This window comes from Spinacia oleracea, chromosome 4, assembly GCF_020520425.1.
Source record: "Spinacia oleracea cultivar Varoflay chromosome 4, BTI_SOV_V1, whole genome shotgun sequence".
Taxonomy (NCBI): Eukaryota; Viridiplantae; Streptophyta; class Magnoliopsida; order Caryophyllales; family Amaranthaceae; genus Spinacia; species Spinacia oleracea.
Genome location: NC_079490.1, coordinates 37,322,317 through 37,348,935, shown reverse-complemented (window position 1 = coordinate 37,348,935; position 26,619 = coordinate 37,322,317). Strand labels below are relative to the sequence as shown.

General features: G+C 40.6%; 2 protein-coding genes across 8 annotated transcripts; both read left to right on the top strand.

The window, feature by feature from the left end:
* Positions 1-2,385: 2,385 nt before the first annotated feature.
* On the top strand, positions 2,386-11,440 carry LOC130471464 (protein MAINTENANCE OF MERISTEMS-like). Its single transcript, XM_056841606.1, has 3 exons — positions 2,386-2,963; positions 4,099-4,181; positions 11,299-11,440. The coding sequence occupies exons 1-3, from the start codon at positions 2,454-2,456 to the stop codon at positions 11,438-11,440; spliced, it is 735 nt and encodes a 244-aa protein (XP_056697584.1). The 5' UTR covers positions 2,386-2,453.
* A 3,343-nt stretch (positions 11,441-14,783) lies between these two features.
* Positions 14,784-19,847, top strand: LOC110793581 (uncharacterized). Of its 7 annotated transcripts, none has more exons than XM_056826659.1 (8): positions 14,784-15,077; positions 15,805-15,904; positions 16,002-16,057; positions 16,142-16,207; positions 16,328-16,468; positions 18,851-18,944; positions 19,233-19,281; positions 19,384-19,847. In XM_056826659.1, the coding sequence occupies exons 2-7, from the start codon at positions 15,889-15,891 to the stop codon at positions 19,244-19,246; spliced, it is 387 nt and encodes a 128-aa protein (XP_056682637.1). In that variant the 5' UTR covers positions 14,784-15,077; positions 15,805-15,888; the 3' UTR covers positions 19,247-19,281; positions 19,384-19,847. The 7 variants fall into 7 exon arrangements, 3 of the variants coding, with proteins under 3 accessions (XP_056682637.1, XP_021854165.1, XP_021854164.1); XM_021998473.2 differs by having other exon boundaries at positions 19,178-19,281; XR_002534715.2 differs by lacking the exon at positions 19,233-19,281 and having other exon boundaries at positions 14,787-15,077; positions 15,986-16,057.
* Positions 19,848-26,619: the final 6,772 nt, after the last annotated feature.

The window sequence follows — 26,619 nt, the reverse complement described above, 5'->3', positions numbered from 1 at the left end:
TACGAACTCTAGGTTCGTTAGGAATTTAATTAATACGTAACTCTTATCTTCGAATTATACGAGGAATGCAAATTCTATCTCTTTTAGGATTTATGTTGGAGTGCGACACCTAATTCTGACAGGTTTCTATCTTTTATGACTTTGCCACTTTTAACAACTACCTTTTACGGCAGTTACTATTCTTAGCAGGTTTCTATAAATAGCAGCTTTGGCTGAAATGAAAGGTGATTGAGATTCGTTATTTTATAGGAGATGCGTTGCCAAGTGGAGATTTATGTTCTTATCATCGAACCTTCCCTTTCGGGAATGGGGACAAAAGTAGGTGTCTACAGTTAGCCCCCACTTTGACTGAGTCTTGAGATGAGACGATGGTCAAAGTACTAGACGGAGTGCGTCATACAAGCCATGGCGTAGGTGACTTGTTTTGCGAGGGTCTCACGAGCCCCCGAGTGATAACATTTGACTTAAGGGTCATCACTTGAAGTGTTAACACATTCCTCACGTGTCATTGGAATTTGTTAACTGATAGTATAGAAACTCCCTCACTTTGTCATTGGAAGTATCTAAGATGTTTTCGAAATCAAAGCTATAAAGTGTAACTAGGCTTGGCCAAGCCCAATCACGAGGTAAAATGTTTTAAATATTCTCATTTTCAGGGTTAGCTAAACGAGAAAACCCCCTTGTTTTTATAGGACGTAAAACGAAGGAAAATCCAGCACATCGCTCTTTTTTGGAAAAACGGAAAACCAATCCTTTGATTTTTGGAAAAGGGAAACCATCCTTTGAATTTTGGAAAAGGGAAACCATCCTTTGATTTTTGGAAAAGGATAAACCGGGAAGAGTTATCGCTGCAGCGACTAAGGACCTGCGTGGTTAGTGACGCAGACCCCGCCCGCTGAAGGTGGGTGAGCCTGTCCGCTGAGGGTGGACTCCCCGTCCGATAGAAGTGGACGAATCTGTTTTGATGTTTTGAAAATAAGGACCTACGCAGTTTGTGACGTAGACCCCGCCGGCTGAAGATGGCGAGCCTGGTTTTTTTTGAAGAATTTATTTTCTTTTCATTTTCGAAAACCGAGGACCTGCGCGGTTAGTGACGCAGACCCCGCCGACTGAAGATGGCGATCCTGTTTTTATATTGAAGATTTTATTTTCTTTTCATTTTGCCTATATATTTTTTTATAAAAGGCTTTTATGATTACAACCTGTTGGTGGGTCGCAATATTTTCCAATTGGTTGTGTCCTATAAGTGGGTCCACACTATGTACGTCTCTCGTTAATAAATAACGAGATTTTTGGAATACCGTTGTTTTTCCGCGGGAAAGGAATATTAAGACAACGGATAATCTTACAAAAGGAAACTCGCGCATGCCCCGACAGCGAATATTCGCTGTCTGGGGAAGCATTTTCAGCGCCCAGCACTGGGCGCGAGAATTTCTAACGCCCAGAGTTAGGCGTTGAAAATGCAAGGGGAGGCTGGTCTTTAAAAGGCGCGACCCGTCTTATTCCTCCCCCATTCTTTCGCCATTTTCGTTCAAACTTCCTCCTCAACTTACTCATTTTTCACTCGTTTCTTTCATTTTTCGTCACGAATTCTACTCCAAATCACTTCCTAATCCTCCCAATGTAAGTAATTTTCAGTAATTTTAAGCTTTTTGTCAAATTTGAGTATTTTTTGTTGAGTGTTCTTGACCTTGAAATTGGTTTGGGGGTTTTTTATTTCGTGCCCCTTTCTTTCAATTAGATAGTTGAAAAATGTTCTATATGACATGTTAATTAGTTTGTGCATGTCAATTTTCGCAAGTATGTTGGTTTTTGTTGAATTTGGACATATTTATACTAGCCCCCAAGTGCACCTACGATTCTAGTGTTTTCTTGCAATGTAGGTGTTCTTGGTATACTACGTGCGTTCTTCAGAATTCATGAGTGACAAATTATGAAAGAATCTTGATTTTGTTGGAGTTAATTTTGTTTAGGGAGGTATTTGCTCAATTTGAACTTTAGTACCATGTTTTTAGGGAACAAAATTGTATGACTCCATTTTATGAGCGGAATGCACTCTTTTGGAGATGGTGAGGGCCATCTTGTTAAAGGTATAATGCCTTATTGTTGTGTCGTTGACCAGCATGTCTTGCGAGTCGTCGCCGTCCTCTAGCGACTACGCGGAGCGCGGTATGACACGTCAGTCTACCGGTGCAGGACCCCTATGGGTGGGTCCTGTGTATTACGACGGTCGGGACTTACATTACAACCTGGAGCACCACGTGACTACCCGTCTTCACGCGAGGAGGGATACTTCAGTCCGTGGTTACGGTGCGGCGATGAGTGAGACCGTTTTTGGCTATCTGAGTTCGGACGCCAAGACTTTGGTGAGGGCGAATTCGCTGTTCCCGGTAGTCGAGACTTTCTGGGAGATACTGTGACTCAACATCTCCCTATCTTTCTTGCGGTCATTTATGAGGTGGTGGTGGGACACTACCAATACCTTCCATTTTCCTTGGGGCGAGATGACGATTACTCCCGAGGACTACACCGCTTTGACGGGCTTGACCTTTACGGGGATTCCCGTTCGACTGAGGTCTGGTGGCCCGCTGCCGACTGTTGTTGAGGGTACCAGGCTCATGGGCTCGTGGCTGGGTCAGAGATTGCCTTCGTACCAGGCCCGTGGGATACCCTATGCTGATTTAATGTGGGGCCTGGGGCATGGGGTGGAGGAGTCGCCTTTGAGACAGGCCCGGTTGTTTTACCTCCACTTCATCACTTCCACTTTTCTGTCTAGTCCTACTGACACCTTTAACCCGAGGGGGATAGACCTGGTGGAGCACGTGTCTTCGCTAGGCGCGTACCGCTGGGGCGACTTGGGCTATGCGACGCTCGTAGGCCAGATGAGCTTGGCGGTGCGAGACTCGGATCCCCGTAGACATCATTTCGTCATTGCCTTGGCGGGGGTGCCGCGCTTGATTAAGGTATGTGCCTCGCTCCTTCTTTTGCTTTCTTGCCTTATTGGGCTTTTTGATGTACATTTTGTTTTACTGCCCATTCTCTTTTTTTTTTTATAGCTTTGGGCCTTTGAGCACTTACCTTGGCAGGCTCCTCGAAAGGGGCACAGGCCTTTGGAGTACCCTGCTGGTCGTCGTTGGGGCTGGAAGAAGAAGCTGACGGCGCGTCCGCCGCCCGATACCGTGTGGGACCTCATTCGAGACGGGAACCCCGAGCATGTAAAGCACCTTTTCCTTATCTCGTTTCTTATTATATATTTTTTTTTGTGCGAGATCTGAATGTGTTTGTATTCACAAATAGGTGGTCTGGACCCCATGGATCTCTTTCAGGGGTGCCTACGCTTTGGTCAGAGATAGTTATGCCCTGAGCCAGATATGGGTTTTATTCATTGGTCGCAGTGACCCCGTCTGGTATCTGGGGGAGCGGGTACGCATGCAGACCGTTGGAGTCTTCTAAGTGCCTCATCCTCCACTTGCGACCATGTTGGCCACCCGTTCGATAGGCGAGGCCTGGAGGGTTCATTCGAGGGAGGGCGTCCCAGCGACTGAGTTGGTGATAGCGGGAGCTAGCTATCATCAGTTCGTCTTGGATTCTCTTCGTCTCCCGGAGCCTGGCGCTGTAAGTCGCTCTTTTTATTTTTATTTCTTGCTGCATTCCCATGCTCGTACCCATATATTCATGTTATCGTGTTTCGTGCAGGAGCATCCTGATCCTGCGTTAGGGGGGTGGGTGCCTCCCGATGCTCGGATCTCATATATTGGGGAGGGTGGATCCGAGTTTGTGGAGATTATCCCAGAGGGCCGGGTTTTCCATGCTCCGCTCCCTGAGGGAGTACAGGCGGTATGCACCTTTCATTTATGCATCTTTCTTATTCCCTTTTTGTTTTCTTTTGTTACTGACATTCCCATTTCAGGTCCTGGCCCGTACAGCCAATGCGATGGTGGAGGTGATCAACCGCCTGATGTCCGCGTTGGTTCGGGCCCGGTCCGTACTTTTTTGCAGGAGCCCCCACTCTACTTAGGTAATGTACCTGCTTTTTGAGATGTATATTTTCTTTGGTTGTCTCATGTCTGTCACTTACTTTTCTTTTTGTTTCTACAGACGGAGACAGGGCGAGCCGGGGCCGACGACGCGGGGCCGTCGGGGTTTGGGGGACGCGGCCCCGAGGAGAGGGAACAGGAACGGTACTCGCCCCTACGGCATCGCCGTTCTGACGTGGGGACGAGCACTTCTGGGGGACGACCTGGGCCGGAGCGTGGGCGACGTTCCCTGTCAGTGGCTCGTGAGCCTAGCCCCGAGTTGCAGCCACAGCCTCAGCATTGGGGAGGTTCAGCCTGGGGATACTCACACCATGGGGGGTGGACGGGATGGACCAGTGAGGCTTGGAGGGGTGAAGCCGAGGACGAGTCTTAGGCTTACCTCCACCTTTGTATTTTATTTATTCTCGTATTTTGCATGTATATATGATTTATATTTTTTTTGCGAATCTTCGGTGCAAGAATGTTTGAGCCTTCATTGGGCTTGCTAGGTTGCCTTTATCAAATGAGGTTTCAACACGTAGCATTATGACGGTACTAAACTTTCAAACCAACGACAATTTTTGAAAAAAGAAAGGATTCCATATATTGTATTAAAAAAGAGTGAGTTTTTACAAGAGTGCACATGTACTAGACTAGCCGACTACTTGGGAGGTATTACATATGTATATTTTCTCATGTCTACATTTGGGGTTTTCGTCCTTGTCAACTCGTGCCATACTCCTTTGTTGGGCTTGCACCTTCATAAGTTCCTGTGGCTACCTTTTTGTCCTATTGGGACTTTTAGTACTTACTCGTGCATGGGTCGGGGTATAGTGCCCTTGTAGTGTCTTTTCTTCTCGATGTGTTCCATGACTTTATTATTCCTTTTTTTCGATCGGACCGAATCCTTGATAAGGATTGCCTACGTATCTTCGTCAGAATCAGGTCTTGCGTAGTTCTGACTATATATTTTTAATAAAAAGGGTGTTTATTACACGTCTGCTACCCCCCTAAGTGTTCGTGATTCTTTTGATAATTCGAAAAATAAGTACGAACACTTGCAGAAGCGGTAGAACTGGTGGCAGAAGAGAATGACGCCGAGGTATGGGCGTTGAAAAAGATCGGCGCCCGGGTCTGGGCGTGAAAAATAATGGCGCCCAGCCCTGGGCGTTGAAATTAAGTTCTTGCGAGCTTTTTCGTTTTTTTTATAGTGAGTCTTATGCCGTTTTGTTAGAGTAGTGTGCAGAATGCTTGCTTATGAGTTTAATGCGTATTATTAAATGCCTTAACTCCGGAGTGAACTTTATTAAATATAATACTTTTTCAATTGGTCTAAATTCGTGAGGTTAGCAAATTCCGCCCCATCTATGTCAGCCAGTTGGACTGCACCGACTGGTAGGATGGTTTTTACAAAGTATGGTCCGGTCCAATTAGGCTGGAATTTTCCTCGGGGGTCCGTAGTAGGTGCACGGACCTCTTTTAACACGAAATCACCTTCTTTGATATTTTGAGGTTTGACTCTTTTATTGAATTGCCTTGCGATACACTTTTGATACACTTGCACATGATGTAAAGCTCTGAGCCTCCATTCGTCTAAAAGAACGAGTTCGTCGTACCTAGCTTGAACCCAATCGGCCTCGGGTAGCTTGCTTTCTAGGACGATCCGGAGGGAGGGAATTTCCAGCTCGATTGGTTGGACTGCTTCCATTCCGTATACCAAGGAGTAAGGTGTTACTCCAATAGAGGTGCGGATTGAGGTTCGATAACCCCATAATGCAAAGTGTAATTTGTTGGGCCAGTCCCTATAATTTTCGGCCATTTTTTCAATTATGACTTTAATGTTTTTATTGGCTGCCTCTACCGCGCCGTTCATTTGCGGCCTGTAGGGAGAGGATTTATGATGTTTGACATGATATTTTTCGAGTAGGTCTTGGACTTCGGCCCTAAAGTGGGAACCTTGGTCGCTTATGATTTCATGTGGAACCCCGTATCGACAGAATATGTTCTTTTCGAGAAAGCGAGCTACATGCTTGGCCGTTAATTTCTCGTAGGAGACTGCCTCTACCCATTTAGTGAAGTAATCAATTGCGACTAAAACGTACTCGTGTCCCCCTACACCTGTGGGTGTTACTTTGCCAATTATGTCTATACCCCAGGTAGAAAAGGGCCATGGGGAAGTGAATGTGTATAGTTCTGAGGGAGGTAAGTGGTTAAGGTTACTGAAAATTTGGCATTTTGGGCAGGTTTTCACAAAGTGATGGTAATCGGTTTCCATGGTGGTCCAATAATATCCTGAGCGGGATATTTTTCGAGATAGCATTTTGCCGTTCATATGAGGTCCACACACGCCGTTATGGTATTGTTCCATTAGTCTTTGGGCTTGGTTTTGGTGAACACAAAGTAACTTGATTTTATTCGGCGTGTATTTGTACAATCCTCCCAAGATTATGCTATATTGTGACGCGAGGAGGCGTAGGGCCTTTTGTGCTCGCGGGGAGGTGTTTGGGGGGAATTCCCCACTTGTTTTATAACGAAGGATGTCCGTATACCATGGTTCTTCTTCGGTATTTTCAGGTTCGGAGTCTATGGCACAGCAATAAGCCGGCTCTTTTCTTCGTTCAACCCGAAGGGTCATTCCGTCCCACTCACTCGGGATGTTGAGCATCGAAGCTAATTTTGCTAGTGCATCCGCGAATTGGTTGTCGTCTCTTGGTAAGTATGTATACTCGATTTTTTCGAATTTCTCAACTATTTGGTCTAAGTGGGCTTGATATTTTGAGAGACTAGTGCTTCGGACTTTCCATCTTTTGGATATGTGGTTGATTATTAGGGAAGAATCCCCGAAGACTTGTAAATGCTTGACTCCGAGGCTAACCGCGGCCTCTAGCCCGACTATGCAGGCTTCATACTCGGCGGCGTTGTTTGTGGCCTCGAAATCAAGTTTGACGGAAATTGGTATATGGGCCCCTTCGGGAGTGACTAGGAGAACTCCGACGCCGCACCCTTTTTGATTGGATGCACCGTCGAAGTATAGTGTCCAATAGTCGTCTCGTATCATCAGAAGTTCCTCGTCGGGGAGGAGGTAAGCTTCCATGCTTTCCTCATTCGTAGCATGTTCGGCCAGAAATTCGGATACCGCTCTTCCTTTGATTGTTTTTTCTGGCATGAATTTTAGATCGAATTCCGAGAGCATAACTAGCCATCTGGATAAGCGACTGTTTAGTGCGGGCTTTTCGAACATGTATTTTAAGGGTCTAGTTGTGACACTATATGAACGGTGTGGGCTAATAGGTAATGCCTAAGTTTTTTGGACGCCCAAACGAGGGCGAGGCAAGTTTTCTCAAGTTCTGTATATCTCGTCTCATACTGTACGAAATTCTTGCTCAAGTAGTAGATGGCTCGCTCGGATCCATGTACACACTGTGAGAGCATAGCTCCCGCTGCAGTATCCGTGACGGTTAGGTATAGACGTAAAGGAATTCCGGGCAAAGGAGGGGAAAGGACGGGTGGTTTGCCTAGGTATTCTTTGATTTTATCGAAGGCAGTTTGGCATTGTTCATCCCATTCGGCTTTTTCTTCTTTTCTTAATTTTTTAAATATTAGCTCGCAAGTCATAGTAAGCTTGGAAATGAACCTACTAATGTATTGTAGCTTTCCTAGGAAGCCCCTTATCTGTTTTGCAGTTTTTGGTGGGGGCATTTCGGTAATGGCTTTAATCTTGGATGGGTCAATCTCGATTCCCCGTGTACTAACCACATATCCTAGTAATTTTTCGGAGGTTACCCCGAACACACATTTTTGTGGATTTAGTCTCATGTTATATTTTAGGATTTGGGTGAAGAATTTCCTAAGTGCCGGGAGGTGACCGTGCCGGTCTTTAGATTTGACGATCATGTCGTCTACATAGACCTCGATTTCTTTGTGTATCATTTCATGAAGTAACGTGGTGGCTGTTCTTTGATAGGTGGCCCCCGCGTTTTTCAAACCAAAAGGCATTACAGTGTAGCAATATGTACCCCAAGGGGTAATGAAGGTTGTTTTTTCCATGTCTTCTTCTGCCATAAGTATTTGGTTATATCCTGCGTACCCATCCATAAAGGAGAGAAGCGCATGTTCTGCTGTGTTGTCTACCAATATGTCAATGTGAGGTAGAGGGAAGTCATCTTTGGGACCGGCTTTGTTGAGATCTCGAAAATCTACGCACATTCGCACTCGTCCATCTTTTTTAGCTACGGGGACAATATTGGCCACCCATTCTGGGTAGTTGGAGACCTTTATGAAGCCCGCGTCTAATGGTTTAGTGACTTCTTCTTTTATTTTCAAGGCTATCTCCGGCTTAAGCCGTGGTAGCTTTTGTTTTACTGGCGTCATTTTGGGATCCAGCGGAATCCTATGCTCAGCGATTTCTCGATCTATTCCGGGCATGTCTTTGTAGGACCAAGCAAAGACACCCTCGAATTCCCGTAAAGTGGAGATTAGATAGGTTTTTTCAGTGGGAGTTAAGGTGAGGCCAATTTTAATGAATTTAGGATTTTCCTCTGTTCCAATATTTACCGATTCTGTGTTCTCAATTATAGGGGTTTTGAGTTCTTGTTCATTTACGGCTTTTATTAATTTGGTGTATTCATCTTCTAGATCTTTTTCGTGCTCATTAGTGGCGAGGCATTCTGCATTACTATTCGGATTTTTAAGCGGCATATACTCAAAAGTTTTGTTTATCTTATTAAAGTCGTGAAGCATTACATCAAAAAGATCTCCTGGAGTGGATATTTCCGGGTCTAAACTAGTTTTGGGAGGGATTACAACTTTATTAGGTTCAGACTCGGATTCGGACTCGGATTCAGACTCAAATTCTTCACACATTGGGCCCTCTCTCGCAGATATCTTGAACTTCATTCCACGAGCATTAGTCCATTTGAAGGTCTTGCGCCACCCTTGCTGGGTTTGGTCGACCTTTAGGGGTGATGGAGCGATCAGTTTAGTGGGATCAAATAATTCATCTTGAAGGGCCAATGCCATGATTTCTGTTTTGCTCCTTGTTCTTTTCTTTTCTGACCCAAACAATAGCCCGAAAGCATGTGCGTGGGGGGAGGCTTTTGGCATTGTGCAGTTCTTTGAGGCGAGTGGCCTTTTAGAACGTAGAGGGTCGTGTCCCAGAGCATGCATCTCTTGGGTTTGTGCGACCTCTAGGAGTAGATGTTCAGGATATGCTACTTCCATTGCGATCCTTGATGGCTATCACGGGTAGGTATTGAGGGGCCCTGTATCAACATTATGGAGTAGGAGACACATTAGTTTATTTCATGAGTTGGCCTTTTAGACACTTTATGACTACCCTTAAGTCGGACTAGTATATTTGGACTATTGTGTGTGCACTTTGAACTCTTTTATATTTTCGAAAATTTTTGCCCGTGTGACACTCAAGGTTATTTTAATCGGCATGCTCGATTTTAGTGCCGAACATAGTCGTTATAGGAAGCCTAACAACGACACAAAGAGTTATTTATTTTATAAGTCGTTCTTAAAATCGAATGCCTTTTTTCATACGTCCTCGTAGCAAATTTGTTACGATTTTTTTTATTGCTACGTATACTTTATGCGCGGGTACCGAGGCTGTTGTGCCTGACCAAAAGGCCAGGCAACAACTTCAGCGCCCAGCTCTGGGCGTTGAAAATGATTGGCGCCCAGTCAGGGGCGCTGAAAATGCGTCCCTGACTGGTACTCGTATTCTGTTCGCGTATCCTTTTTTCGTATATACGACTTAATTTTGCGTGCTCGCCTAATAACGTCCTTTACCCGTTGTGCAGCGTTGTGGGATTCATTACAGGTTGTCTTGGGCGTCGCTTATTTTTGTGGCGATCGCCCGGGGCTGCGGAACACGTATTTTGGTATAACTCTTTGGCCAATTTGGTGTTTATGAATGTTTGGGCAATTTTTAGGGTCGTTGGTTTTCTAGTATTATTTGTCACACACAATCACATAATTCGCTACACGTAACTAACATTACAACATGAAGCAAAATAATATGTCACGTAGTTTATGATAGGCTTCTATGGGTAATATTTGCGCCGGCTTGGTACCTCTTCTATCGTCGATCCAACACATGGCCCGGTCGGGGAAGTGCATTCACAAGAGAATTTCGTCCCAAGAGGCCAATCACGATGTAAGCCAAGGGGGAATGCACCAATGAGAGGGACCTAGTGGGAGAGCGATTGGGTTTGGGATAGGTGTACTACTAGCGAAAGTGCCGAGTGGACAACATTCGAAGCGTATGCACCCCCCGGGTGGCGATGGGTATCCTTATTCCGAACTCCCGAGATGAAACATGCCAAGGGAGCCAAGATTCGTTATGCGGTTCTGTCCGTTCACATTAATATGCTGATTTTCAGGTCGTCCCAACTTGATAGGGAAATAAACGCGGGGTAGGATCGTTTCACCCTTCGGCTATTTTGATTACCTACGAGCACGAGTATTTCATTAACATCCCCAGTGGAGTCATCACTGTGAGGGGGTCGAAAAAGCACGAGGCTAATGCGTGACCTCGTCCCTCGTGGGCGTGACGTCGTCAGATCAAGTGTAATTGGATTTCCTGTGAGTTTACACCCAATCTACTAGTAATATAGGAGTCGCCATTCAGTTTTTAACGACAATGAGAAAAACTGACAAAACCCGGTTATCGTGACATAAAGGGAGTGCAATTATGTTCGACCATGACGGCCATAGGTTCCCTTGTGATCCTTGGTGTGGGGATCGCTCAACGTACACCCGCAGGGCAGAGATTGAGAGTTCGGGGGACTGTAGCTACCGAGAGGAGTGCTCATCGATAATACTCCAGAGGCAGATTATCCTTACTAGCTCAGCATAAATAATTGAAGAGACATGCGTTAAACTATTAAACTATTCTGATTTGATTTTAGCAATATGCAACATATAATACTAAGTCGATCGTGATTATCTTATTTAGATTGATTTAAGGTACCTAGCATGATAATTCAATTGTCCAAGGTATTATCTTATTAGGCGTGATAGATCAATCAAATTAATAGTGTGAAAATTTTATAAAAGGGTGATGAAAGCGATTAAATCATGCGAGGGACACATTACAACGCACCCTTGAGAGGTGCGTTGTGGTTCTCAGAAAACTAACCACTTGGCTTTGCTATTTCTCCTTTTATTTAACGAATCTCGGGTTTCTAAGCAATGTTCCAGTATTTAGGCTTAATTCATCAAGCTACAAAGGGGCAGGATGCGTTCTGTTCGACTTTTGGGTCGATTGTGACAGAATGCTATTATTAGGGTGTTACAAAATGTCCTCTCAATACCGTTCCTCAAGGAGGAATTTGTACAATTGTAAACTTCATAATAACTCGTTGGAGGTTGTGTTGAACGACGAAAATCAAGAACATGATATTGTTCACCTTTGAAAGGAGCCAAAAATTGGTTGATATTAGGATAACCGTCATCAACAACGTAATACTTTCCTACATAAAAAAAAGTCACAATATAACGATAAATATATAGATAAGGTTCATTTCACACAATAGAAATGTAAATATAACGTCGAGAAGCGTTCTTCTCCCTTTCTAGGTTCTTTTCTCTAACTAATTCTTGTTCAAGACAAGAAGACCTTATATCTTCATCTGGAATAGCAACAAACATCTATCAACATTCTGGTTTAACAAATGAACGAGTTCCTAGCATGTAAAGTTCACTTCCTAACTCTATCCTCGGAGTTGTAGCTAGAAAACGTAAACATTCTTGAATGCTACAGCCAGGAAGGTCAGTTCTTCTTGATGTTATTATGGCACTAGATTGAGAAAATCTCTCTATTGCTCCAACAATACGTTTTAGCTCGTTTTGCATTAGCTTAACTGTGCTAACTTTAGATTTATTTCCCAACTGTATTTTTTTCCCATTTCCTTTCGCCTTCTCAATATCCTCACTTACTATTTTATGATATTGTAGTTCAGTTTGAGTTGTACTATCATCAAGAATGATGTTCACTTGCTCCACATCTTCGTCATATCCTAGTCTTGACTCGTCTTCTACTTCTGTTTCTTCTTGTGAATATGGGTTCCACAAAGTTGTAGATGAAGAATATATCTTATTAAACATAATATCTAACTCGGCTAAATTTGTATGCCTCCGTATCGAAACTTTGGAACAATGGGATTCACCTACATAATACACAAAACAATTAATTACAACTGGTTAGGAAAGTGGGATTTTTATTCAAAGTTAGAATTACTTTTACTAGTACCTATTTTCCCCACCAATTGTCTGGTGCATCGATTGTGTTTCGCTCATGATTCCATCCTAATCCAGTTTCTTTTTCAATGAGATTCTTCAATGTTGTCTACTCAATTTTCAACTTCTCCCACTTGTTTTTCAGTTGCTTTTGATCAAATTTCTTTCTGGTTCGTTGATAGAACTTTTTAATCACATTACTCCAACCAATTTTGTTATAATGAGTGTGTGGTGTATTCCCTGCAGTCACCTTTTCAGCACACACCTCACAACATATCTTAGTAGATTCATCAGTCAAAGTTGCTTTTGCTTTCTTTAGTTGTTGCTCATTAATCTAAATTAATAAGAGTAGATTGAAAGATACACGCAATACCAAAAGTATATGATAATGAAGCACGAGAAAATCATTTCACTTATGAACAATAGTAACCTGCACATCACAATAGATATATAGTAATTCTCAGCTGCCACATTTGACATGATGCAGACAATAACAAACTAATACTCCCTCTGTATTTTAAAAAGAGGTACACTTTCCTTAAACGGTCGTATTTTAAAAAGCGATACACTTTCCTTTTTTGACATGTTTTGGTTCCACTTCCAATTATATTAATATTTCTTTCTTTCTTGTAGTCCCTACACTTACTCACATCATCTTTTTACTATAATAAATAATTCACTCACTACCCCACTCTCATCTTATTTCAATAAATTCGACTCACTCTCCTAAAACAATGTGTCGGTCAAAGTGTATCTCTTTTTAAAATACGGAGGGAGTAGCAACACGCCAAAATAAAGAAAGGTTTTTTCCCTACTTTAAACTAAATAACCATGTTTGCCTAGCTTTCAAGGTTTATCATTGTTTAAGGGGCTTTTGTACCCATCTTATCAATGGTTACTCTTTCTTCCTTTACCTTCCTTTTCTCATATACATGAACTATAAGATTTCTATGGGTTTACTTAGAGTAAAGGTGTACAACACAATCAAATAAATTGTTATCATTTCCTCTCTTTTTTTCTGTATGAACCAAAATTGGGTTAAAAAATATAGATTTAAACCAATATAAACAAAGAAATAATATAGGGAATTACTAATAGATCATCTAAACTGAGAGCACTAATCTCGATATAAGTCAATCAATTCATGTCAACCAATTAATCTGGACAACTAAACTTTGGTGGAAAAAACAATTAAAAAATGACATGGAACCACAAGATTATTAATCTTCAAAAATAGTTAACAAATCTCACCTCATTAGAAGAGTTGTGTGTTGAACGTGTAGGTAAAGGAAGCGAATTACCAGCAACATTTTTCCCCTGTTTAGAAGAATTAAGAAATTTTTAGGGTTTTTAATTATCACAACAGATGAATAGATCTACAAATTATTTGAATTTATCTTTTCAACTACTGAACTCTTTCTAGGTGGGCGAAAAGATGGTGCCGGTGGTCGTTGATGTCCTGGTTGCATCTTCCCCGTGAGGTAGAGTTGCTTTTTTTTAATTTAGATGTACATGAGATTGAGAGGCGTTGGAGCAGAGAATGAAGGAGTAGTACTAGGCTTCTCTTCAGGAAGGTGAGAGAAATAAGGAAGGAGATTATTAAGGTTAGACGGGACTTATAAGGAATATTGTTAACATGCAAGGGTATTTTAGTCCGGAAAATTATTTCATTAAAGAGGGGAAATAGGGTCGGAAAAGACGAGTTTAGGGTCCCTTTTATTCTCTTCCCTCGCGGATGTGTGTCAAGCAATATTAAGTAAAACGGGACCAACTATGGGCATTAGCCTCTTTTTACTAGACCTTGGAGTTGCCATTCAGTTTTCAATGACAAAATCCGGTTATTGTGATACGAGAGTAGCAACTTTTAGGCTCAGGCTCACGTATTTGACAACAACGGCCACTAGTACATAACCGAGCCTATGTGGTAACACTTTTTGAAATGCAAATTTACTAGATTTTTAAGTAACACTTTGGTAACATTTTTTTAAAAAATGTAACACTCAAGGTTACATTTTATGGTAACACTTTTAAAATAGGTAACAGTTTATGGTAACACTTTTAAAATAGGTAACAGTTTATGGTAACACTTTTAAAATAGGTATCATTTTATGGTAACACTATGAAGTGTTACCTTATTTTTTAAGAAGGAAATTAAATATTTGCAATAAAAATATGGGCTAATCGTAAAAAACTTTCACTCAGGACAAAACATTATGACCATAAGCGTTTCTCGTCGTAAAAAATCAATTTCAACGACGAGTATTGGAAGTGGTCGCGAATAGTTTCATTAGTTGCGACCAGCCTCCAATCTCGATGTATTTATAAATATTCTCGTCGTAAAATATATGAAAATTTGGCGAAAAGTAAAGCGGGAATTTTTTTCCCGGGTCTGCTCTAAAATCAACGATGACCAGAGTTCTAAATACGACCAGTAACTCGTCGTATTTGTGATATACGAAGTATATATTTTTTTAATAGAAAAAGCTTGAAATTACCCAATAAACGAATTAAATAGAAAAAACAAAAGAAAAAAAAAGTTGAACTAACAAAACAAAAACCCTCTTCCCTTTGGCATCTCTTCTCCTCTCCACCAAACATGGCAGCAAAATTCTTGCTACCCTAATTCTCACCACAAAACAGTGCGAATTTCTCCCAAAAACCTCAATTTCTTACTCTATTCGAATAGATCTGGTCATAATTTATAGTTTCAATTCTGAGTATTGAGTCGGCGATTCCAATTTGCTTTTCAATTAGTCAATTGTGAAGATAAGTGCGAAATTGGCTCTGCTTCGAAGAGTTTGAACCGTTTTAGAGGTAAGACGTTGTTTTTAATTGTGTTAATTATGATTTATTTCCTTTTCATTACTGCCTCCAACCCTCAATCCAGATGAAGTTGGCATTTCAAAAGTGGGTCTCCTAGTACTACTAGGGTTCATCAAATTGGGATGTTCACACTGGCTTGATATTGTTTTTAGGTAATTTTACAGTGATATGATCTAACGGAGGTGCAATATTTGCATATTGTTAAGGATTTTCTAAGACTAGTAACTTAGGATAGTGGTTGTGTCATGAGCCTACTTAAGGGAGTTGTAATTAGGGATTTAGTTTTCTATTTGGGTGAATTTCAAGCTGAGCGAATCGATTTTGATGTATCTTATTCAAAATTTTCATATGAATTAGGTTTTTTTAATTGCGCTGAATGCTTCTTTTGTGTGCAATTGATGTTAAAATGATGATATTCAATATATGAACTGTCAATCAGGAGTTCATGAATGAATGATTTGGTTCACAACATACCTCTCCATCTCAGGAATGAGTTGCATCTCAATTTAGTGACTAATTCTCTTTCTATCAAAATCGAATATTTTACACTGTTTTATGAGTAATTGTTGGAAGTTTGAACTGTTTTAAAGGTTATCAGGTTTATGAGCCAAAATTAATATATCCTAGCTTGTTTCATGCACAATTGTGTTGATTTCCTATCTGGTAGACCCTTCTTTTCCCTGTTGAAGCTGACTGTGTTTTTCCATTGATGATGCAGGATGCAGTAGTGGGTCCAAGAAACGAACTGGGAAAACCTATTGATGTCAGTAATGCTTCTGATCAAATCTTTGGGCTTGTGCTGATGAAAGACTGGAGTGGTAAATCTTTTGCGATCTTTATTCTTTAATATGGATTCCACTTATTCTTTAATCTGAATAATCTTCAAATTTACTTGAAAGTGGTTTCCATAGCTAGAGATATTCAGGGGTGGGAATACATGCCTCTTTGACCTTTCCTGGGGAAGAGTTTTGGTATGATCGGTTTTCATAATGGTTGTTTGTTCTTTGATTTCACCTCATCTTTTTGGAGTTTAGGAAACATATTTCTTTATTTAGGTACAACAATCTCACCATGGACACTCTAGATGCTCTGGAACCTTTGCTAGTGGTGTCCTAGAACAGGTACTTGATGGATTAGACATTTGGAATTTAAATTTGTACTAAAAAGTTATGAAAGATCTATCGATGCTACGGTACTGTCATTTTAATTTACACTGATACATTACTTAACTGTAATTATAGGATCCTCCTCCTTTTCCATGTATAGAAATGACGGCAGAAGAAGCTAAAAGACTTGATCACTTCTTCTGCCAAAATTGTTCCTCCGACGACCCGAAGAAGTTGCACAACTCACATGGTGCATCTAGACATTCTGATACGAAGGTATATCAATTCCTCTTATAATAGATTCTCTTTAGGTTTACATAGTGAAGGGATATTCTGCTTTTTTACCTATACACTAAAATATCCGGTCCGAACCAATTATGAAGAGTGTTAACCAAAAAGGATAAGTTTTGTTAAATTAAGGCTTGTGTACTCAGTGGCGGAGCCACGAATTCAACGTTGGGGGCAAGGAAAAAAAGTGAAACTTAAAAGAACGGGGGCGAGAAAAAAAGATGAAACTAAAAAGTAAAAGTATGGTACGAGGATTTGAACCCTAGACCAAGGTGTGAATTAGAGTTATTAAACTATAAATAACCATTGACGCAAGTAACATTTATTGATTATTTTAGTGTTTATTACTAAATATAAATATTTTCTGAAATTGTTGGGGGGGGGGGGGGGGGGCTGCCCCCTCCCGCCCCCTAACTCCGCTATTGTGTGTACTACTCTGTTATTGGAACATGGAAGGAGGAAGTTGGTTTGTTGTAAAAAGTGGAATTGTTTTGGGTTCAAAGAGAACCTTTTCATGTAAATCAATTAGTTTACTGGTTTGTAGAGTGTTGATAACAACGTTCAATGGAATAGTGGGAACTAAGCTTGAATTGGGTAGGGGAGATTGGGAGTAGTGGAGAACTAGGATCATGTTAAAAATTGTGAAGGAACTAGGAAGAAAGCTTAAAGTTTTATTGCTGCTCTTGAAAACTGGATATTTGGTGGCTGCCTATAGCGATTCTTCAGTTACATTTAAAGAATTCATTTTTGAGTACATATCTTAATAAGTGAGGTGCAAATTATGAGGTCTTCGGCTCTTTGGGTTGTGTTTTGAATTCTAATAGCAACTAGTGCTCAATGAGCATGGGAATAAACCTGACTGCGTTGTTGCAACATTGATGCAAGAGTGGGTTCATAGTCTCTACTCCCTGATCTTCTCACTGACTTGTATTCAAATTTTTTTTAAAAAATATATGTTAAAGCAGGATGCCAACATAAAACTGACAGTATATATATATATATATATATATATATATATATATATATATATATATATATATATATATATATATATATATATATATATATATATCTGTTTCTATCTCCCAAGGAGAATTGCAGAATAATAGAAAAATCAGCATTGTCTCGGCATGCTGTTTTGGATCTCTAATGAATAATAAAAGTGCTAGCATTCATATGTTTTTACTTTTATTTAACTTCTTTTTATTTTGTCTTTGCTATTCTGAAATTTGTCTTTGCTAAAATCTAGATGTCACAAAATCTGTTCAGTAGCCGAGTTAAGGATACCTGCAGCCATAAAAAATGCAAATGAAATGTGACCAGACAAAAGGACTGGTCACTTAAGTCTTGGAATACTTCCCCCATTTGAACTAAAATTTTATCAAGCCAAAGAGAAGTTGTATAGAGTTTTTGTGCAGTTAAAATGCCAGATTTAGCTGATACGGTTACCCGTACTAAGACACAAACTGAGCTCGCAATAGAAAGGTAGGGAATATACAAGTAAGACATAGTCTATCCCAGCTATAACAACAGATTCTATAGCTTGACTATAAGATCCAACCAGAACTTCAAACCCGATATTTTGTTTCAAGAGTTCCTTCAAATATTTTGATGTAATTGGAAATCTGATGGCTTATATGAAATAGATGGGTTTAGTCTTTGCTAATTAGGTATTTACCTCCCAGATCCTCACCTCTTGGCCTAAATGGTAGAAGGCTCTAGCCTGAAACTTCAGTCATATGATCATGATCTTTACCAAAACTATTTTTTTCTATAGAGAGCCAATGATCAATATGAGATTCATGCCTATGTCATGAGTTTCATGATTCATAGTTTCAAGTGGGAGCTCAATGAAGTTAAGCTACTAGGCTCCTATATTGATACCAACCTGTTAAAAAACATCAACCCCCCAAGCCCCATACCCAGTTCCTATTGGTTGAACATCATATCCTAAGAATTATGTCCTGCAGGATCTCATACTGTAAAAATTGTAAGATTTGATCTTTATGACTGTCACTGCCCTTTGTAATTACATTGGATCTAAAAAAAACAAACAGTACACAGAAAAAACTCTACAACTTAAATGTTACATCAAAAACAAAAAAACCCCTCAAGTGCATTTCTGGCAAAAAAATACAGTGCACATGCGTGTTTTGTCTACATTGAACTTAAATTATCAATACAAATACTTAATAAATAAAGGTTCTGTAGTAATCATATTTTTGCACTTAAATTATCAATACAAGTAATTTTTGCAAGTTTAATTCTCAGCTGCGGTATTGATTCAGAAAATTCGCAATTTTAATTTCAAGTTTTATTGAATTTGCGCTTGTCTTAATTCAAATTCCGAATTCGCACTTTCAATTTCAGGTTTCATTGAATTCGTGCTTCCAATCTCGTGGTCTTAATCATTGTGTCGATCGTGCTCTTGGTTTGACTTTATCGAATTCCCCCTTTTTTTCAGGTATGTTCTTATTTGTGTGCTATGAACTGATATTGTATTCGAGCATACGATATTGTATTCGAGCATTCAGACTTTATCGAATTCCTTTTCTTAGTCTCTAGATTTTATTTTATTTTCATTTTTGGCAAATTTGTGGGCCTTTTCTTTTTTACTGGTGTTGTATTATGTGAGTTCAAGGATTGCATTAATCTGCTGGGAAGTTCTATTAATATATTGTTATTCTCTGATTTTAGATTACTATGTCTGAAGGTTCATATTCTAACCCTTTAAGTTCATCTCCTCTGAAAGGGCTACAACTTTAAGTTCCAACCTGTGTGGTTCTTCTAGTCCAGTAACTGTAGGTTCCAAGAGCTTGTCATGTACCATTATTCAATGACAATTATCATTACATATGAAATAAGAGAGTTCACTTGTACCAAATATATGTCCTTTTTTCCAGGTACTGTCCAGACTCCAGATAATTTCACACATATATAGGATCAAATGGATCAAGATGAAGGATTAGAGTAGCATTTTGGAGTTGTCAGCTGCTGCGCGCTGTCACTGCTGTTTGCTGTTGTCGCTGCTAGCTGCTATTGTACGTCTGCTGCTGTTACTGTTGCTGTACTGATGTCACTGCTGTTACTGTTACTGTTACTGATCAGTAGTCTACTGTTGTCTGTTGGCAACTGCTAGCTGATGTGCGCTATTACTACTGATGTTTGTTTGCTGTTGCGCAGACTATTATGTTGTTTTTTCTCTTTTGGAATTTGGTAGTCTAGAGATCGAAGTCGATGAAGTTGACCTAAGTTGTCTTTCGTTTTGTTTTGTTTATTAGATTGTTTAGCCAAACAAAAATATTAGTGTTTGTGGATGTTTTTTTAAGAAACTATGAAATTATATAAATTCCAATTATTTACTGTATATGTTAATTTCAAAATTATTGTTGTTGTTCGTGTTAATTTAATTTTTAACTTAAAAAAATTAAAAAAAGTTGCATATTTTAAATAACCATAGTAGTTGTAGTAGTCGTCGAATAATAATAATTGGGTTCAGTTCCCGGCATTTCGGGAAGTTCAGTTTCATTTTGGGTTTCAGTTTGGTGATACGAGCAGTTTCCGGCAATTTGGGTGTTCAGTTTCAATTCGGGGTTTTCTTAATTTGGTGATTCGATCAGGTTTGCGAGTTCGTTTTTCCGGCCATTCGTGAGTTCAGTTTGGTGATTGTTCAGGTTTGTGAGGTCTTTTCCGGCAATTCGTGTCATATGTTTGGTGTTTCGTGCGTTGTTTTTGAGCTTTGTTTTCGTGTGATCTTCGTTTTGGTGTATTTGTGTGTTGTTTTCGAGCATTGTATTCGTTTGTATTGGCCGGCAGCTTCAGTTTGATGGTTGCTTTTTGGTGTTGGTTGCTTTTTGTTGTTGGTGTTGGTATTCTTGTTGTTTTTTTATTTGAACATTGGTGGTGTTTTTTTTGCTAAGCAAGTAAGGATAATATTAATTCCACAAAACAGAATACAACCTAGGCTAACTCAAGGGGAACAAACCAACTAGGTTGGACCATTCTCACAAGAGCAAGCACAACACAACTAAGTTTCAGAGATTCTGAAACCACAAACTATCCTTCCTACTTACATTCTTTGGCATTACAGCCATCACTCTACTCTTAACTGTCTGCTTTAAAACAGTCATTACATTCAAAACAGTAGGGAAAGCTTTATCCCAGAAGCTACTATTTCTACTCCTCCAGACCAGATAGGTCAAAGCAACCATGCTAGCATACATAACACTTTTCCTAAATTTGGAACTGCTGCTGTTAGACAGTTGTCTAACTCCTCTCTGTAAGGTAGTAAAGGAGCTTTGAATCCCCAACAATTCTTCAAATCAGTGAGACATCTGCTACTGTAAGGACACTTGAAGAACAAGTGTTCATAATCTTCAGGGGCTTGACCACAGAGAAGGCAATTTGAAGTTGAGCTAACTCCAATTCTTGCCATTTTTGCTGTTGTTTGCAATCTGTGCTGAATTGCCAACCAAGAGATGAACCTATGTTTTGGCACAGTAAGCCTATTCCAGACCATCTTGTCCCAGTGAACCATGGGCTTGGCATCAATGAGCTTATTATACACCAATTTCACAGAATATTTAGGCATATTGCAGAATTCAGTAGCAGTAAACACTTGCTTGATTTGTTCTTTAGTATCACAGATTTTCTTCCAGTACCAACTAGAAGAACTAGTAGGGACAAAATCCCACCAATCCCCATCCTTAACATAAACTGAATTGATCCATTTTATCCAGATGTTATCTTGCTTATTGGCTACAGCCCAAACATACTTCCCCAGATTAGCCACATTCCACACCTCCACATTCCTAAAACCAAGACCACCTTGATTCTTATCACAGCAAGTCTTCTCCCAAGCTATGTAACTTGGCTTAGAGCTATATGCCTGTCCACTACATAAGAAGGATCTACAAATTTTGGTAATCTCTTTTAGAACACTCTTGGGCAAAATATAAATCTGGGACCAATACATATGGATACTAAGCAAAATAGCATTAATCAATTGCATCCTAGCTGTATAAGAGAGGTTCCTAGAACTCCAAACTTTATCCACCAACATCTCACACTGAGCTGCTGTAATTTTCTTTGAACAAATTGGAACTCCCAAATACCTAAAAGGTAATGCACTTCTAGTAAAACCAGAAGCAACAATCACTCTATTTACATCAGATTCAGTCATACCATGACAATAAACAGAGGACTTTTGAATATTAGCACACAAACCAGATGTTATGGAGAACAATTTGAAAGCTTGCAATAGAAGATAAATGGAAGGGAAGTCACCTTTGCTACACAGGATCAGATCATCAGCAAAACACAAGTGAGTGAGCTTAATATCTCTGCACCTTGGGTGAAACTGAAATTGAGGGAGAGCACTCATTTTCTGAAGAATTCTTGATAAATATTCCATGCAGATGACAAATAACAAGGGTGACATGGGATCACCTTGTCTCAACCCTCTTTTGGATTTGAAAAATCCTTGCATTGAGCCATTAACCATCAAAGAAAACATGGGAGTAGTAACACACTCCATAACAATCTGCACAAAGGAATTAGGGAAACCCAACTGCTCAAGCATATATTTCAGAAACCCCCAATCCACTGTATCATAAGCCTTCTGTAAATCTATTTTCATTAAACAGCTAGGCTTAACTGATTTCCTACCATACTGCTTAACCAAATCCTGGATCACCATGATATTGTGAACAATGTACCTCCCATGAACAAAACCACCCAGATTCTCCTGGATAAGATCAGGCAAGATCTGTCTCATTCTCCCACATAATACCTTGGTAACACATTTATATAAGGTATTACAGCAAGATATAGGTCTATATTCACTCACATTCTTTGGGCATTTAGTTTTGGGAATAAGGGTAATAACAGTATGATTCAGCTCCTTCAACAATTTGCCACTCTGCAGAACATCTAACACAGCAGCAATCACATCATCCCCCACTATGTGCCAAGCATCTCTATAAAAGAAGGATCCAAATCCATCTGGCCCTGGTGCTTTCACACCTGGAATAGACCATAAAGCATTCTTCACCTCTTCTCTAGTGTAAGGAGCATTTAGAATAGCTCTGTGAGCATCAGTAATTAGTGGACCTGTTTGAACTATATGAGAAAGAACTTCAGCTTTTTGAGTACGATTACCACCCAATAAACATTCATAATACTCCAAGAAGGCACTAGTAACCTCAGTAGGATTATCTCTCCAAACTCCATTCTTATCATGAATACTATACACTTGATTCTGCAAATTTCTTCTTTTAATACTCTGGTGAAACACTGCAGTGTTCTCATCCCCACTCTTGATCCACTCTACTTTAGCTTTTTGCCTCAAAATATCCAAATAAACCTGATGTTTATCTTTGTATGTCTTAATAGCATCTAGCTCTTCATTAGCAAGTGAATGATCAGCAGGATGAAGATGCATAGCTTCTTGAGCAGCTAATAAGTCATGATAGGCCTTCAAGTCTGCAGCATGTACATCAGAAAAACCAGTCTTATTAAGCTCTTTCAAAGCCACCTTCACTCTCTTCCACTTAGAAACCACTACAAACATCTTACTTCCAGAAATGGGTCTATCCCATTGAGTCTTAACAATCTCACTAAACTTTGGAGCACTTTTCCACATAGTGAAGTACTTAAAAGGTTTCTTCCCCCCATTATTCTTAGGATAAACAGTGAGCAACCCAGGTGAGTGGTCAAAAGCACCTTCACTCAGAAAACACACCTCAGCAGCAGAATAAGAATCAAACCATTTAGGGTTAGCAAGAACCCTATCCAGTTTAGAAAAGACCCTATTTTCTCCTTCCTGCTTGTTGTTCCAAGTAAAGAAATGACCACTACTTTTGATATCTTCCATGCCACAGCAGTGCATACAAGCATTAATATCTGCAATTTCAGATTGTCTAACAGCAAAACCAATTCTCTCCTCTATGTTCATCACACATTTAAAATCTCCACAAAGAATCCAAGGATCCTGAGTATTCAACACTCTCAAATCACTCCATAAGGACTCTCTCTGCTTACTATCATTGAAAGCATACACAAAAGTGCAAAAGAAAGCTGGCATACCACTCATAGGAGTGACATGGCAGTGAATATGCTGAGTTGTAACAGACAAAATGCTAACAGTGAAACTACCAGGATTCCAAGCCACAATTATTCTACCTCCGGAATGGAAGCTAGAGTTGCTAGTGAAACACCAACCAGAGAAAATCTTCTGATAAAGCTTACCCAGATTTGGCAACTTTACCTTATGCTCTAGGAGACCAACCAATCCAATTCCATGCTGCTGAATGAATCTGCACACTTCATTCTGCTTCTGGGATGAATTGAGCCCCCTAACATTCCAACTTAATATCCTATCCATGAGGAGAAGAAGAGTTCCCTCTTCCAATTAAACTCCCCATTTGATCACTGACACATCCGTGATCACCAGAACTGTCTTGCAATTGTGGAGAAGCTTGCTCCTGTTGCTCATCATTAAGTAACTGGAAAGGATTTGCAGTCTGAGTGGGTTCCACAGAAGAAACTCTCACTCTTATTGGTCTAAGTGCCCTCTGAAACCCCGCTTGATCCACTTCCACCTCTTGAGATCTTTCTTGATGCACAGGTTGGACCTGTTTCTGCACCCACACTTTCTTAGCTTTGTTCTGTCTACATTCTGATTCAGTATGCCCTATCAACTGACATTTCTCACAGAGTGTTGGCCTCCATTCATATCTCAATTCCACCTGAGTTATCATGCCATGCTCATTCACAAAAGAAACAGACTCAGGTAGTTTCTGATTCATTGGCACTTCCACCATAACTCTAGCATAGTGTAGTTTGTCCCTATTAATAGTGGCTGAATCTCTCTTAACTGGATTGCCAATCTGCCCCACTATTTTAAACAGAGCTTTTTCACCCCAATATTTGAAGTTCAATCACAATTGAATCCAAATAGGGATAACCTGTACTTCTTCCTTTTCTATGTCCATATCCACAGACCAAGGTCTAACAATTAGGGGTTTCTTATCAAAAAAGTAATGACCAGTTAACATTTTATCTCTTGCCTCCATTGTCATAAATCGCACCAGAAATACCCCTTTCTTCACCATCACCACATTATCCACTTTAAAATTCCTCCATATTCTCCTAAAATATCCCTCCATCACATGAACAGGAGGGTTTGCACCCACTACATAACAAACAACAGCAGAATTCCAGAAATCAATCTCATCCTGTATATCATCTATTTCAATATGAACTGAATTCACTATGGGTGGAATCGCATCATTATGATCAGTAGTTGATTCACTATGATTATCACTATGCTCAGATTTAGCAGCATCATCAAATTGTTGTAAAATGGGTATTGAAACCATACCAATATCCAGCTGAGATCGAGTAGTACCTGCATTCATCTGTTTCGTTGAACCATGGATGACTTCCATGAATTCATTGAATGAATGACGAACTTCTGATCGAACCTGGAGATGTTGCAACCCAGATTTTGGAGTGAAAACTTCATTCTCAATCCCAAAATCCAACGCCTCTACGCCTAGAACTTCGTCCATCGAACAAGTTTTCAGCGCTTGAGAGTCTGAAGATGGTCCTCGTGGTCTTCCATTACCATTTCCATGCCTGTTTCCTTGAGCTTTCGACCCAGTTTTTCTTGCCATGGCGACGGCTCACGTTAAGCTAACGTGCACCGAGAGAGGAAACTTGGGAGAAAAGGAAACTCTAACATTGGTGGTGTTGTTGGTTGGTTGTTTAGTGTTTGGTGGTTGGTTATTATGGGTTTGCTATTATTGGTTTGTTGGTGTTGTTGTTTGGCAGTGGTGTTGTTTGGTGGTGTTGGTGTTGTTATTATTGCTCGTTGTCTTCGTGGTTGTTGTGTGGTGTTTGGTGGTTGGTTGTTTGGTGTTTGGTGGTGTCTGGTGTTGTATGGTGTTTGGTGTTTGGTGGTGTCTGGTGTTGTATGGTGTTTGGTGTGTTATGGTTCTTCGAATCTCGTGCCCTTTTAAAGGGTGTGATGGGTGCAATAGTGGGGGCGGGAGGGGGTTATCCAAGAAGTATTTCATTGATCATCTGGGGGCTCGTCATTTTAAAGATGGTGCTTTGAAAGCTTCTCACAAAGCCAGTGTTGGGAGGGATTTTTCTTTATTCTCTGCTTTAGATTCCGCGCTTCATCAGGCAGGTATTTGGCTTTGTGGTGAGTGTTTTTGCACTCACACTTTTAGTAAGAATTGTAAGCATGCAGATGGTTTGGTGGTTTGTGCTCCTTCTTTTGAGGAGGTTGCGATCCTCGGTATCCCTGAGCCTACTAGGTCTGTTCCGCTTGTCGGTTTGGTTGATGGTTCTGTTGGTTCTTGTGGTGATTCTGTTGCTCTCTCTCCTTCCTTTTTTGATACTGTTTTACTGCATGGGGTTTTGGCTGGCAAGTGTCGTACGGTTAAAAGTATCCTCAGAGCAAATCGGCTTGGTTTTTCTCGGTGCCTTAAAGATGCGCTAGATAAGGTGGTTGCCTCCCCGCATGACCTTCCTTCTTGGATCCTTTTTCTCTTTCTTCCTTTGTGCACACTTAGGGTTATCCGGTCACGTTCTTATAAGAAGTCGGGAAAGAAAGGGTGTAGTCAGGTTGATGGTATTTCGAGGGCTCTTCGGGTCTGGAGAGAGCCGGGCGGACCTGAGGTTTTGGTTAGAGAGCTTCTTAAGGAGGGTGATCGTCATACTTCCATGGTGGATGAGGAAGGGGAGGGGGTGAGAAAGAAGGTGAGTTCTGCTGCGTTGACCAGGAGGCAGTGTATGAGGAAAGTCAGTGACGGTCATCTCACTGCTGCTGTTAGGATTTTGACTTCGTCGGGGGTTGCACCTGGTACTGAGGAGACTCTGCGGGAGTTAGAGAAGAAGCACCCAGATGCGCCGTGTCCGGTCCTGCCTCCCTTTTGTGCTGATGTCGAGGCGGTCTCGGCCACTAAAGATGTTATGTTAAGTAGGATTCGTAGGTTCCCCAAGGGAACCTCCTGTGGGCGTGATGGTTTACGGGCCCAACATATTGTGGATGCGCTTGGTAAGGCTGATGTTGCAGTTGCTGATGACTTAGCCACTTCTATTACTGCGGTGGTTAATCTGTTACTTGT